The sequence below is a fragment of the Aspergillus tanneri genome, assembly GCF_003426965.1.
Source record: "Aspergillus tanneri strain NIH1004 chromosome Unknown AapTan_3_pilon_pilon_pilon, whole genome shotgun sequence".
Lineage (NCBI taxonomy): Eukaryota > Fungi > Ascomycota > Eurotiomycetes > Eurotiales > Aspergillaceae > Aspergillus > Aspergillus tanneri.
Window position 1 is genome coordinate 4,584,277 of NW_022984630.1, and position 13,348 is coordinate 4,597,624.

General features: G+C 48.6%; 3 protein-coding genes across 3 annotated transcripts; 2 read left to right on the forward strand and 1 right to left on the reverse strand.

Moving 5' to 3' along the window:
* Window positions 1-3,970: 3,970 nt before the first annotated feature.
* ATNIH1004_005294 (uncharacterized protein) lies at window positions 3,971-6,679 on the forward strand (the record flags this gene model as incomplete). Its single annotated transcript, XM_033569948.1, has 1 exon — window positions 3,971-6,679. One exon carries the CDS (start codon window positions 3,971-3,973, stop codon window positions 6,677-6,679), a length of 2,709 nt encoding a protein of 902 aa, XP_033428754.1.
* A 4,205-nt stretch (window positions 6,680-10,884) lies between these two features.
* On the forward strand, window positions 10,885-11,865 carry ATNIH1004_005295 (class I SAM-dependent methyltransferase; the record flags this gene model as incomplete). The annotated part of the gene is made up of 3 exons (XM_033569949.1): window positions 10,885-11,399; window positions 11,456-11,788; window positions 11,841-11,865. The coding sequence occupies 3 exons, from the start codon at window positions 10,885-10,887 to the stop codon at window positions 11,863-11,865; spliced, it is 873 nt and encodes a 290-aa protein (XP_033428755.1).
* Window positions 11,866-12,935: 1,070 nt separating this feature from the next.
* ATNIH1004_005296 (uncharacterized protein) lies at window positions 12,936-13,213 on the reverse strand (the record flags this gene model as incomplete). Its single annotated transcript, XM_033569950.1, has 2 exons — window positions 12,936-13,112; window positions 13,166-13,213. 2 exons carry the CDS (start codon window positions 13,211-13,213, stop codon window positions 12,936-12,938), a joined length of 225 nt encoding a protein of 74 aa, XP_033428756.1.
* Window positions 13,214-13,348: the final 135 nt, after the last annotated feature.

Sequence of the window (13,348 nt, forward strand, 5' to 3'; positions counted from 1 at the left end):
GTGCACTGGAAGACCTCGGTAGACATTAGGTTAAATAGCGGTCTGCTACCTAAGGTAGCAGACCAGAGAGACAGAGGACTTATCAAGGATAGCTTAGGCAATACATTCCTTCAGAAGACTCAATAGAATTCCCTCAGTCCTCCCCAGGGCCGCCATCAGGGCGGCCCCTGGGGGCCCCCGTCCCCTATTCGACTGTCCCTACAGCTCATAGTGTTCTACTACCTCGTCCAGTCCCCTACCTAACCGGCCGTGTGATGAGCGATATCGTGCACCCAACTCCCGTCTATGACGGGAAGTCCCAAGTCCCGTGGTGGGAGTCCCGTGGGACTTGTCACACACTAGCTACAGCCCGCCGTCTCAATGACAGTCCAAGCTGTCATGGCTCAGTCACCAGACTTTCAGCCCCAACCCTAAGTTGACACGTGATCCCACACCTTCTTCAACCCGACCACCACCTCTACACGTAGTTCTTCCCTTAAGTTAGTTGTTTCGAATATGAGTCGCCCTACGTTCTGAATAGATCTTGTTTCATTCTTTCTAGGTTAGGACCGTGTCACAAGCGGTGTTGGGTAATTTTACGATCGAGCTGCTGGCCTCCTGATGTCTATACCTTTAGGCATCATCTCGGGCAGTCCTTGGCTAAGGGCAGACTGGCCGGTACGTTAAAGGGCATACGGACTTTACCGTAGTGGGCTATTCAGATAGAACCGAGGTTGCAAGTCCCCGTATAATGCACGCACGGTCTAGACCACTCAGGATCCCTACAACGGAGTAGGCTGGCCGTTGGGAGGGGATTTTCCCTTGGGATTTCCCTCCGAATGGGACTGGGACGGGAACGGGACCAATTTCAGGATATTGATGGGAATTAGGGTTTTTAGGGAATATCCCATTCGGGAATGGGACGGGAAACGGGAACGAGCTTATAAATAGGAAGGGAATGGGAATATCCTGATTCCTGGGAAAATCCCATGGGAATTTCCCTTACTTTAATTATATAATAATTAACTACTTTATATTACTTTATATAGTAATATTTTATATTTTTATGCTATAAAAATTTTTAGACTATACCATATTAAAAAGTGGGACAGGAAACGGGACGTGATTTTTAAAATAAGAGGGAATAGGAATATCCCTTCCCGAATCCTATATAATGGGAATCCCTTCCCAAATAGCTTAGCATGGGAAGGGAATCAAAATTTAATTCCCATTGGGAATATGGGACGGGACTTGAACCCTATCGGGATCCCGAATCCCTCCCAACGGTCAGCCTACCGGAACGGAGCGCAATACCCCCCCCCCTCTTTCGATGCTACGTGATCCACAACCTAGGAACTAACTTTTGTATTTGAAATATGCCAACAAAAGGGGGCGACCAATAGAATCAAGGCAACCTGATACTTGATCATCCACCGACAGCGGATCAGAGGGGCGCGTACAAAGCGCAATTAAGAGAAAAGTTGAACAGCAGGGAGATATAATGCAGATGATTACGATATTCACACGAGACTCTTAATAGTGAGGCATTACTGACACTACGTAACTACCCCTTTAACCTCCAGGGCATTTCTCCCTCTACTTGCGAATCCTGTACGTAAGGTCTGTGCGGCGAGAGGCTTTGAGTCGACCGACTAGCGGCCACTTCTGCATCTACAGTCTGCACTAAAGTTAACGGGGTGCTGCAGCCTGTCCGTTGGAGATGATCGACCAGCTGCCAGTCGTTTCCCACGAACATGCTATCTGAACGACCAACCAGTCTCGGAAGGAACTGCAGATACTGGCGTGGACTTTGGACAGGGACCGAACATAATCGCGACTATGCTTGATCATGAGAAGGTGCTGCAGCCTGCAGCAACTCATTTTGCATAGTGACCCACCCCCGATGGAGAAATTCCGCATTATCTAGGGAATATTTGCCTAGTATTATCTAGTCTGTCAAATCAATGGAATATAAGAAGTTCTTCCTTGGATTGCCTATCTCGCTGTGGCTAATACCTAAAAGTCTTCTGCAGGAGCTGATCACCTGGAAATAATGGGGGCTTGTGGGTATAGTATAAGAGGGCATGATTGGATCAAGAGGCAAATAGGATCCTTTTGAATTTAAACTACTGTATTACGACAGATCGATGGGCTCTACTCCGCACCTCGTGGCAAATTCTCATGGGTATATAAACTGTCCTTCGTTTAGATAGCCTGTACCACGTAGAGCCGACCTAATAATTGGATCCGGGGGCAGCGATGTTACCCTGGGTGTTCTAATTCATGAGGTACTTGACCAAAGGGGAAGATTTTTTTTCACCCGAAAGGGATTGAGGGTGGTTAGATTTACTGGAATTAAAAAAAAAAGAGCACAAAGAGGTGATGAAGCCTTCTAAGTCTGAAACAAGGATAAGCGCAGGATGAGACCTGGCCAGGGCTTGTCAATGCCGATCTCACGCCATCAAGAGCGGTTTGAGGTCTAGCGCTTACCGCTAGCCATTGCCCTAGTTTCACTCGTTCCGGAGTCCATCTTTGGTTCTCTTCCGAGATTTCCACGAGGTTGGGAGTGATGAAGTAAGAAATGGAATCTTTGTAGATTAGAAGAAAGACATGGTTCAGTAGGGATATGTTTAAAAACAAGAATTGTTACGGAAACCCTATAATCCGCCCGACTTGGCGGTGCGGAGTATCTGACAATCGATTCAACCCCTGAATCCTTTAGATAGTAGAGCACCCAGATAGGAATGCAAGAGACTCAGTTGGTTGAGATACTGTGATTCCTGGTGTTTCCACTGAATGACATCTACTTCCTAATTAGGCTAGTTGGCCTGTAGTTGATAGAATAGCTCCCTGCGCATCACTTCCCCTGAATTCCACAGCAAGATGTCAAGAATTAAGAAAAAACAGAAAAAAAAAAAGGAGGGGTGAAGAAAAAACTCTATACCCAAGTCCCGACAAATTCTAAAATAAATAGCGCATAGAAGCGGGAGGTTCGAATAAAGGTGGGATACGGAGCCGGCTATGATGGTTTTATTCAGGTCTCCACCGCAATCAACAGTTTTTGTCGATTTCTTTTCGCCCCAGTAGCCAATCTTTCGCAACCATAACCCATAATCGACGGCGTCGGACGGGATTTTCCGATTCGAAGTCGAGAACACGTGCCAAGAAACCCTAAAAGGCGTTCGCCAAAACCTTCCCTTGGCATAGTCTCCTCCAAATCCAATCCATGGCTTTTCTGAGGCTTTCCAATCCTTTCGAATTGTCGATTACCAAAGGCTGACGGTATTTGAATCCACATTAACCAGAAAAAAAAATGAAAAACTATCTCTGACCTGGTGAAAATATGTATGCCGGGAGGTGAGGGGAATACTGGAAACAGAGCGAGAACCATGATCTGCTGGCGTCTGATAGACTGATAGTAGGTACATACTCTCTATTCTCTTTTCATTATATACCTTATGGAGACAGTTCGGATAATTCATGCACGGAAAGACGGTGGATTCTGAATTGGTCGTGCGCCGGGGGGGAGGGGGTCAAACTTTGGCCCAGTTTCACCAACGTTTGAGAAATAAAATTACATGAAGCGAGGATGGGGGCGTCCCAATGACCCAAGATCTTGGTTAGCTCCAGGCACAAGGATCATCATGGCTAAAGCTGTAAGCTGAGGGTCCACCCAAGAACCCCCGATTGTTTGGCTAAACACATGGTTGCGTGGCCCACTTTCCCGACGGAGCAATTGATGGCATCCAATAAAACTTCGGCTTCAGGCCAATCGAAGCCGGTCAGGAGGGTTGGTTGCTTGGTTGGGGTCTTGTTGGTATCGTGTGCGACGCTGCACGCTCACCGAAATTTATTATCCTGCAAACCTCGACGTCGGCGTCTCTTTCGAAAAGAAATAAAAACCCCCGTGAACTGAAACTGACCCCCAAAGTGTAAAAGAAAGACCCATCCCCACTGCTGACAGGCGAAACACTTCGATCATCACAGTGTCATGGCTCCGGAGGATGCCGTCTTCGCAATTTCCGCCCAGGCAACCCTGCTGGGAAACCGTATCTCTGTGCGGATGCTAGACTACCTAAGCACCGTTCATGACATCCCGGATGGCTTTGGCGATCTCTCCAAAGTCTTTCTCGATACCTGTCGTTCCCTGTGGACCATTGAAGCTGGCCTCAGCGAGTCGACCACGGCCAAGCGACCGCTTCCACGGATTATTGTACAAGAGGTGGAGAAGAAGTTCACCGAGGCATACCGAGACTTTCAGCACCTGGACCGCGTTGTGACCAAGCTGATCCAGTACGAGCACCGTGGGACATTTGGAAAGTTACAAAAAGGATGGAATCGGCCGAGTAATGAGTTGCACAGAATCCGCGAGTCGCTCAAGAAGATAATGGAGGCGTTGCAGATCAGTGTCCTGGCGTTCCATTGGTCTCTCGGTGATGCAAAGCCGGAGGAATCGGTTGGAGTTGGATACGCAGGACTTGCAGCAGCCCTCGATCGGATGGCGAAAGGCAGATCAGTGACGGGAATCAACAAGGCGAAGTCTCTCGAACAAGGTATGGCTGGGATGAAGCAGCCGTCCCAGGCTGTGAATATCGCGCCTGCGAGTCCTCCTCCGTCTATCCCAGTCCCCCCTGTACCGCCGAAGCCATCATCTAGCCACGACGATGTGGGCAAAGTCACTGGCGTGGGGAGCTCACATAGAGCCCCCGTCGACTCAATGCCGGAGACTCTGTCATCGGTCTTATCACTAGACTCTCTCTTGATATCCACAGACCAGGACTTGGATTTATCTCATATCCGGAGTCATAACACAGCGAGCAAAGCCGAAGACTGTCAACGGCTCCAGAGCTCGTCAGCGTCAACACTCGCCCAAGAGGGGGAGACGGATCATACCCCTTTCTTGCCGGGTATATCAACCTACCGGAAGCGTGAGTTACCTAACATGCCACGTCGAACGCCTAGCAATACGAGTGCTGCAAGCGTGGGCCATTTGCAGAGCGCTTTGGTATCCGCGGTTCGGGCGAGAAACCATCAGTTAATGGAACAACTATTGGATAGTGGCGTATCTCCGGATATGGGAGAGAATACTCATCCGCTTAATGAAGCTATCCTTCATCGCGATATTGAGGGCATGCGACTCCTCCTTGCCTTTGGATCCAACCCGAATGCGCCAGATCGAGACGGAAAGACACCTCTCTTCTCGGCTGTGGAAGGATCATTCACGGATGGCGCCACAATATTATTGAAATACCGCGCCGATCCAAGCTTCATGGCTCGGTCAGAGCTGGAATCCCCTCTCGGATTGTCTATCCTGAGCCTGAAGACCGGTCTTGTCCACCTCATCCTTGCGCATGGGGGAGACCCCAACCACGAGATGAGAAATAGGAGCACGGTCCTTATTGAAGCCATCCGGAAGAGAGCCCCCCAGCGACTCGTCGATCTGCTCCTGGATGCCGGTGCAGATCCGAATTTGAAGAACAGAGAAGGAAAATCGGCTTTATTTGAAGCTGTGCAGGCCGACCAAGTGGCCATTGTGACAACGCTGTTGGATCGTGGTGCGAATCCCAATCTCCCTGGACCGGAGCATGTACTCTGGTCAGCCATCTATCGAGCGGCATGTCTACAGATCCTGATGGCTCGTGGTGCAGACGTGCGAAAGGCCCCTGGTATTATGGAACAGGCAACTAGCATCAACAACATCGATTCTGTGCGGATCCTCCTTCACGCGGGCGTTGATCCCAACTCCAAAAAGGACGGAATTTATACGCCGCTGTGCTCCGCCATTCGCGACAACCGCGGGGACATCTTCGCCCTATTGCTGGCCAACGGGGCCAATCCCAACGTCATGGCATCAGAATATCCCGCCTGGAAGTGCGTGACTCACTTCCGGACGCATCTCTTGCCCGACCTTGTCGACGCGGGTGCAGACCTCCACCAACCGCCCGGCATCGTGGAGATGGCGGTGCAGATGAACAACGCGGAGGCCGTACAATGGCTCTTGGAGCATGGCGGTGCGAATCCAAATGACCGGAATGCACAAGGACATACCGCTCTCACGACCGCGATTCGAGATGACCGCCTCGATTTGCTGACTTTCCTTCTGGCGCATGGGGCGGACCCCAACCAGCGTGGCCAGGACTGGCCGGTTTGTATGGCGGTCCGGTCCCCCACGATCTTGCAGCAACTTCTCCCCGCCGTGACCGACCTGTCGGCGCATAAGGGGGTCATGGAGCTGGCCGTCATTGCAAATCAACTCGACAGTATCAAGTTGTTGTTAGCTGCAGGGGCCAGCGTGGAGTACAAGAACGGCGGAGTGTTCTCGCCCCTGACGACCGCGTTGCGCGAGGGCCATCAGGATATTGTGCGATTCTTGCTCGATGAGGCCGGAGCAGACCCTAACGCACCCGGTGAGCACCTTCCCATCGTTAAAGCGGTGCGCCGATGTATGGATGGGGACTTTACCATGATCGAATTGCTTCTCGAGAAGGGCGCAGATCCGAACAAGACCTACCGCGATTGGAACGCGGTGATGCAAGCCATTGAGAACCGAGATCTTAGGCTCCTTCGAGTTCTCATCGAGAAAGGAGGTGGTGTGGATGTGGGGAAGCGAGATGAAACTGGCAAAACCGTGATGGAAATGGTGAATGCCTCTGGCTGGAGCGAAGCGACGCAGCTCCTGCTTGACAATGCGCGCTCATGAGAGCGGATTAGCACGATGAGATATCTTCCTATGCTATTTCTTTCCCTTTCCTTTGCTTCCTATTTTTATTTTTGCCTACCGAGAGACGGGTCTCTCCCAGTAGATCTTTTGAAACCCATAACCCGGTGATGGAAATCCCAGTCAGGAAGGGTTGCTCAATAATGGCAGCCTATACGAAGTCCTGACTTTCTCGGACGATGCCATCACATTGTATATAATTTGATGTTGATGTTCTTATGTCCCGGGCTTCCAGCGCACGAAGGTACCACATGTATACGAGACTGTGATAAATAATCTAATTCACGAGATCCTTAGTTCATATCGCTTGTCCGAGCATTCTTATGCTAAGCTCTACAAGGGAGAATAGCCCATGCTAATACAAAAGAGTAATTGAGTAGGAATCTCTCCGCCTTTACTTTTTGCGAATAGTCGAGGGCATATATACCCTCGATGAACATCTAGGACCGGCCGCAATGGTAAATATAACTCTGGCCAAGATATTATACTACAGTGGACTCTGATCATCGGACAACGGAGAGATCCACTCCATGATTCATGCTTCTACTTGAAGCTACAGGATTGTGCAAAGCCCAACTGCCGCGACTGTGGCAAGATAGCTGAAAGAAACATAGAACGACCGACCAGCTGCACCTGTTTGTGTGGGACTAGGCTGGCCGTTGGGAGGGATTCGGGATCCCGAGGGAGGTCTGGTCCCGTCCCATATTCCCATAAGGATCCTGGGGGTGGTCCCGAATCCCGTCTCAAGAAAATGGGAAGGGATTCCCATCCAGAAAGAAGGGGGAATCCCAGTGGGAATCTCTTGGCATTCCCTTCCCATTCCCATTCCCATAAAATCTTAGAAAATCGTCCCGTTTTTATGGGACGGGAATCCCATCCCGATTTCCCATGGGAATTTCCCTTCCCAACGGTCAGCCTATTCCCGTTCTTATCTGAGGTGAATTGATTTTGATGTTCAACTCTGAATGGTGCTGCTTGTGATAACTGCTCATTCATAGAAATGTCCACGATGGACAGCTAGGTATGGTAGCATTTCCAACGGAATTCAACTATGGGAGGGGAAACACTATCATACAAGGATTGTTGTGTTGTGAGAAATAGGCCTGCCTGACCACGTGACATAAAGATCATCACAATGCCTACTCCTGGGCCTCATCCAGCACCTTCTTCGGGCCAGTACGCGCTGAACGAGATTTGACCGTGTATGCGGCCCTTCAGTTATTGGTAGGAGACACCAAACACCCGAGCCAACAGTGCGATTTTGGGCTCCTTGCGCTCATTATACGCGCGCAGCGCATTACAGAGTTGATCCTCGATTTCGCTGGAATTTTTAGGCATTACGTAGTTAGTAAATAAATGTAAAAGAGAGTTTGTTAGTAGAAAATGATAATCAGACTAGGAGATAATTAACCCGGGAGGGCCTGAATCGTGAGAGTGGTGAGGCCCTGGCCAGTATAGCCTATTAAGAGCCTCCCAAAACGCTCCTAGCGAGTGAGAAGCTCGGATGAAGAGTGTGAAGAACAACAAGTTCCATTCATGAACAAAAACTAAATGTTATCTAGCTCCTCTCCGTTGATATTGTTGCTTTCGTCGCAGCCTTGACCACGAAGACGTCGGTTCTCAGCTTTGAGCTTATCGCACAGATTCCGGAGCCTTTCTTTCTCTCGCTCGATCTTTTCACAGCGATCGTCCAAAGCCGAAGCAAGAAACTCATTTCTCTGTATCCAGAAGGGGCACTGTGAGTGACTAGATTCCAGTTCATCATAATCTCCTTGAACTTTTGCTAGCTCTATCCGTGTTTCCGCGAGCTCGGACCTGAGCCTCTTGTTCGATTCCGTGGTTGTGCTGATCAAATGTTCGCAAAGTTATGGTCCTCGATCGTTCCATCAGACTCCTAGTACAATTAGTCTATCGTCCAGGGGCAGGATTATGGTTAGACGCCCGACTCACCGAAAGAATTGTGTCGAATTCACATCGTAGACGTCGTCTCTTTCCTGGTCGAGGCAGATCAACCGGGTTCCGACCGGGTATGGCTGCATTTGGCATGATGTAAGATTTGAGAGAAAATGAAGACCGAAGCTGAAGACACAAAACTTTGCCAAGCACCAGATTCTCGTGATTCCGAAGGCCACAAATCACAAGACGCTTGAATGAGTGACTGGTAAATCCGACCTTTGTGTGGTAAAAGAACGGGCTTTGTGCTTTATAACTTGTTTTTTTGGACCCCAACGTATGTAATTATGACTCGATCAGTTGAGGCTTAGCGGGTGCTTGAAGGGCGCCGGAGCTTTGCCTGGGTTCCATGGGATGCTAAAGAAATCTCTTTCCTAGTCTGAATAGGGCTTCCTTCGCAAGCGCCGTGGCTCCCTAGATTGCCCACAGCGTGGATTCGCCGAAGCCAACGTCTGTTAGGTAACGTCTGTTGGAAAATATGTCAGGGGGAAATGCAAAAGGCATCAAATTAGTAAATTTAGCGATTGCTTGCCATATGTGGGACCCCGACTCGTAAGAGATGTGGTCCGTGGGTCTTGCCCTTGTCCTCTCCGTATCACCGAGCAAAACTACTACAGCAGATGTGTACTGGTCTGCTACGGGAACAGGCATGCAGAACTATTCCTTTTTAACATCATTTCGGTTTCGGATGATCTTCCGCTGTATGTCAGACATAGGAACGAGAGAGCTGGACGCAGATCAGCTTTTAGTTCAGATTATCAGACCCAACTCATGGCCGTTTAATCCGTCGGCGGCTTGGCCGCATTTATCGATTGGCAAGATGGGTCTAACCTACTAGGGGGGGTAGTTATCTGGGTGGCTACATCTCGAAAAAAAGGGGCAAAGCGTTTTTAGGATAGGAAATTCCCCACAATAGCGCTGGTAATCTACCCACGTCACGCAAATCCACGTATCCACGTAGATTGTTGCTTCTGAGTTTCCAGCAATTTAGGGATGCGCTTACTGATTCCCACTCAATCGAAGATGGTTCTTTTCCGGAGTTACCGATTTAGCGAGATTGCATCGTCCATTTCTCACCATTGTCGGGTAACGCCTCATCTTTTTTTTTGCTTGTCCACCATAGGCCTTAACAAGTCCCGTGAATTTGGCCCCGCCTTGGCGCCAAGAGGGACTGATTGGAAATCAATTTGAATCAGAATCATTGTGGAACTCTTCTCAAGATCGAGCCATGATTTGGGCACAAAATTGGAAGCACCAAAGCGTCCTCGACAAGTGTATATTGCATCCCACCAGGTCGAAGAGATTTTAAACCTAACAGTCAAGCAAATCGTTTCATACTTTGATTATTCTGTCTAATACTATGTATAATCACAGCATATAGGCTTGTTTAGGAGAATCATTGTTCCTTTCCGTTCCAGTTATAGTTTAGCCCGCTTTCACTTTACGCTACTGAAAAATCTATAATACAAGCGCAGTTCAGACGCTATACCCCTTTTAATGTACATCCGCCTTCCCCATATCGTCGAAACCCGCCTGATCGCATGTTGAAGGAAAGGACTATTTTTTCAGTATCGTTCGCCACTTCCAGGAAGCCCAGCGAAGAAGGACCAATTACTTGAAAATTGACTGGATGTTGGTGCTATTAACTCATGGAGTCTTTACCTCTGCAGTAAATGGTTAGAAAGGGCTAATTTCCAATAAGCAAACTTTGTGCTCCGAAGTTAATTCTGCACGTTCTGCCTGCTTATATCTAGAAAAGGATCAATCACTATAACTTATAACAAGAACAAATACTAGCATATGCTCCAACATTATCAGTGTGCCGCACTACACCATATTGAAGTGCTACAAGACTTTGCTGGTAATTGCATTGTCGGAGAGGGTGGTTTGAGGTTTAGCAGCATTCACCATCCAACATTATGGAGTTTTGTACCTGTCTCCTAGTTTCAGAGACTTCTATTGGGAGCTGTGATTGAAAAGCGGCCCCAATTGCCTGATTCCCCGGGCCCACTGTTTGAACCGTTGCGACTAGTGTACTAGTTCCGGCGGACTACTTTATCTGTGCTGTCAGGGCGGACTCCCTCCCACATAAGCACTAAAGACAAATTCCCGAGATGTAACCTCATGATCGTGCCTGCTGACTGACGTATATATAGCTGCTTGCACGTAGGACGGGTCTTTTGTTTCATACCTTCCTATACCCCTAACGTCGATCTATAATAGGATTTGTCGACATGACTAGTGGCAAGGAAGTGATCGAAGTCGACTCCGGCGACGATTACGGCTCCAATTTTGTGGCGACTGACTCGGAAGTAACATCACTTCGGAGCAGCATCGCCGACTACATCTATGAGAACGGTCGACGATACCACGCCTACCATGCGGGATCCTATTGGGGATCCAACGACGACAAGTCCATTGACGCAATGGAGATCTGCCATCATCTATATAGGTTGCTATTACATGGCCAGTTATACCTCACTCCGATCATGAATCCCAAGCGGGTTTTGGATATCGGAACAGGAACTGGGTCCTGGGCCATCGAATTTGCCGACGTTCACACCGAAGCAACTGTCATTGGGACGGACCTTTCCCCGATCCAGCCAAATTTTGTCCCTCCCAACGTATATTTTGAGGTTGATGATTGTTGCGATGAGTGGCTGTACAAAACCCCATTTGACTTTATACATGTGCGCGGGTTATATGGGTGTGTGGCGGATTGGGGGAAATTTTATCAGCAAGCCCTGAAGTATGCTTCCGTAACCAAAGCAGCCGCTACCTGACGCTGAATACCTTGTTAATTAGGCACCTTGGCTCCGGAGGATATCTGGAACATATCGAAATGAGCGTTACCCCGATCTCGGATGATGGAAGCACCGAAGGCACGGTATACGAAACATGGGGCGAAAAGAGCCTCGAAGCGGGTGATAAATTTGGCAAAACATTGCGAATCGTGCATGAGTCCAAGCAGCGAATGATTGATGCTGGCTTCGTTAACGTTTTTGAACAACGTTTTAAGCTGCCCATTGGCCCCTGGCCCAAAGACCCGCATCTTAAGAACCTGGGTCGGTACTTTCGACTCGTTATCAGTGAGAGCCTGGAGATGTGGGCAATGATGCTCTGGAAAAGGTCCTTGGAGTGAGTAGCAGCTATCTAGAACAAAGGAAGAGGAGCTAATAGTGGCTATTAGTGGTCAAGAGAAGAGGTTGAAGTGATTTTCTCAGAGATGCGAGAGGCACTAAATAATCCAAGCATTCACGCATACGTCGAGGTATCGCTGGTTTACGGGCAAAAACCAGAAATTTAGCTACTACGCATGACCAAATTAAACTGTTATGACGAACCTATTGTCTTATGATATTTGCCTAAAAGTTAAAAGGGAGTCGCCAGTTCCTATGATATAGACAAAGGCATAGAGACTCTGTAGTGATGGCTGTCGATCACGCTACTCTGCCTTGCTGGACTACGCGCTATTTCACGTCTGCAGTACAGTTTCCTGAACACTGTCAGTATGTCGCTTGCAATCCGCTGGATGAGTAAATGTCTCTCCACAAAGCTTACGGATGAAAGGCCGAGCGTGCCTTTCAACCTCGACTGAGGCATCGCCAGACGGACTGGGACCGAGCTCGGAGGAAGGTTGGGCGCTGTAAAAGTAGATCCAATCGTTAAAGGTATGCCAAAAGCATTGTTGGATAGAAATAAATCTATGGGAAGAACGCATTGAGTATTATCTGGCGGATATAGGTACTCAGCGTGATGATACTACAACAAGCCTCATCATTGAGGTTGGCGCCGCAAACTGAGTCCCGTACTCTACATAACTCACCCTCGGAAATACCGAGCACATCGGAACAGTTGTCTCAAAGGAATGTGCATATAACTTTTTTCGAATTGATGGACATCACCCCTCCACCAATCAGGTCCTTCATTATAGCACCTTAATCCGAACGAGCCTTCATACGTCGTGACATTCTATATATATAGGAGGGTGAACCGATGCTTCTATTGTAGGAACAGGATTCAAGAAATATATTCAGAATCAGCCAACGATAGCTCCTGTTGGTAATCGAGGCTCGATCAAGTAAGCTATAGAGCTTCATATATGGAATAAATTCCGTATAGAATCAGACTCATGGGAAATCAGCGAAAATCTGACAGCTGGTACAAGTGATAGTCTCTTAGATCCGCATTTCTTTCTTGTGCTATCTGTCGAGCCACTTTCTTTGTCCATCCATGCGATCGAAGGGTCCGGCTGATTGTGTATGTGGATATAAGCACTTCGAATTCATCTTACGAGAGCTCTGCCATTATCCAGATATAAATCCGGGTTCGCTACCAAGTATTCGCATGGCGCTTCGAGCATGACGGGTGTGATCACACCGGGACGGCCGCCAGGGGTCAGGGACGCTCGGACGACGCCAAACATTTGGACATGGCATTGCTGGTTATGAACGAACGTTTGCTGCAGCCAGTCGCTTCAGCCATCTAAGAAGTAGTTAGCAATATGCTGCTGACCACATCCCGGATCATCACAAGCTGGGAGGGTGCAAGTCGGGGAGCCATAGTGTTGTCGTGCTGTTAACGAAGAAGTTGATATTCCACCTTGAATATATGACACTCTTTGCTTCATGTGGACTACTCTCTCTGCATCTTTAGTCTAGGCGTTTCATCAGAAACACACGGGATTAGTCGCATTGG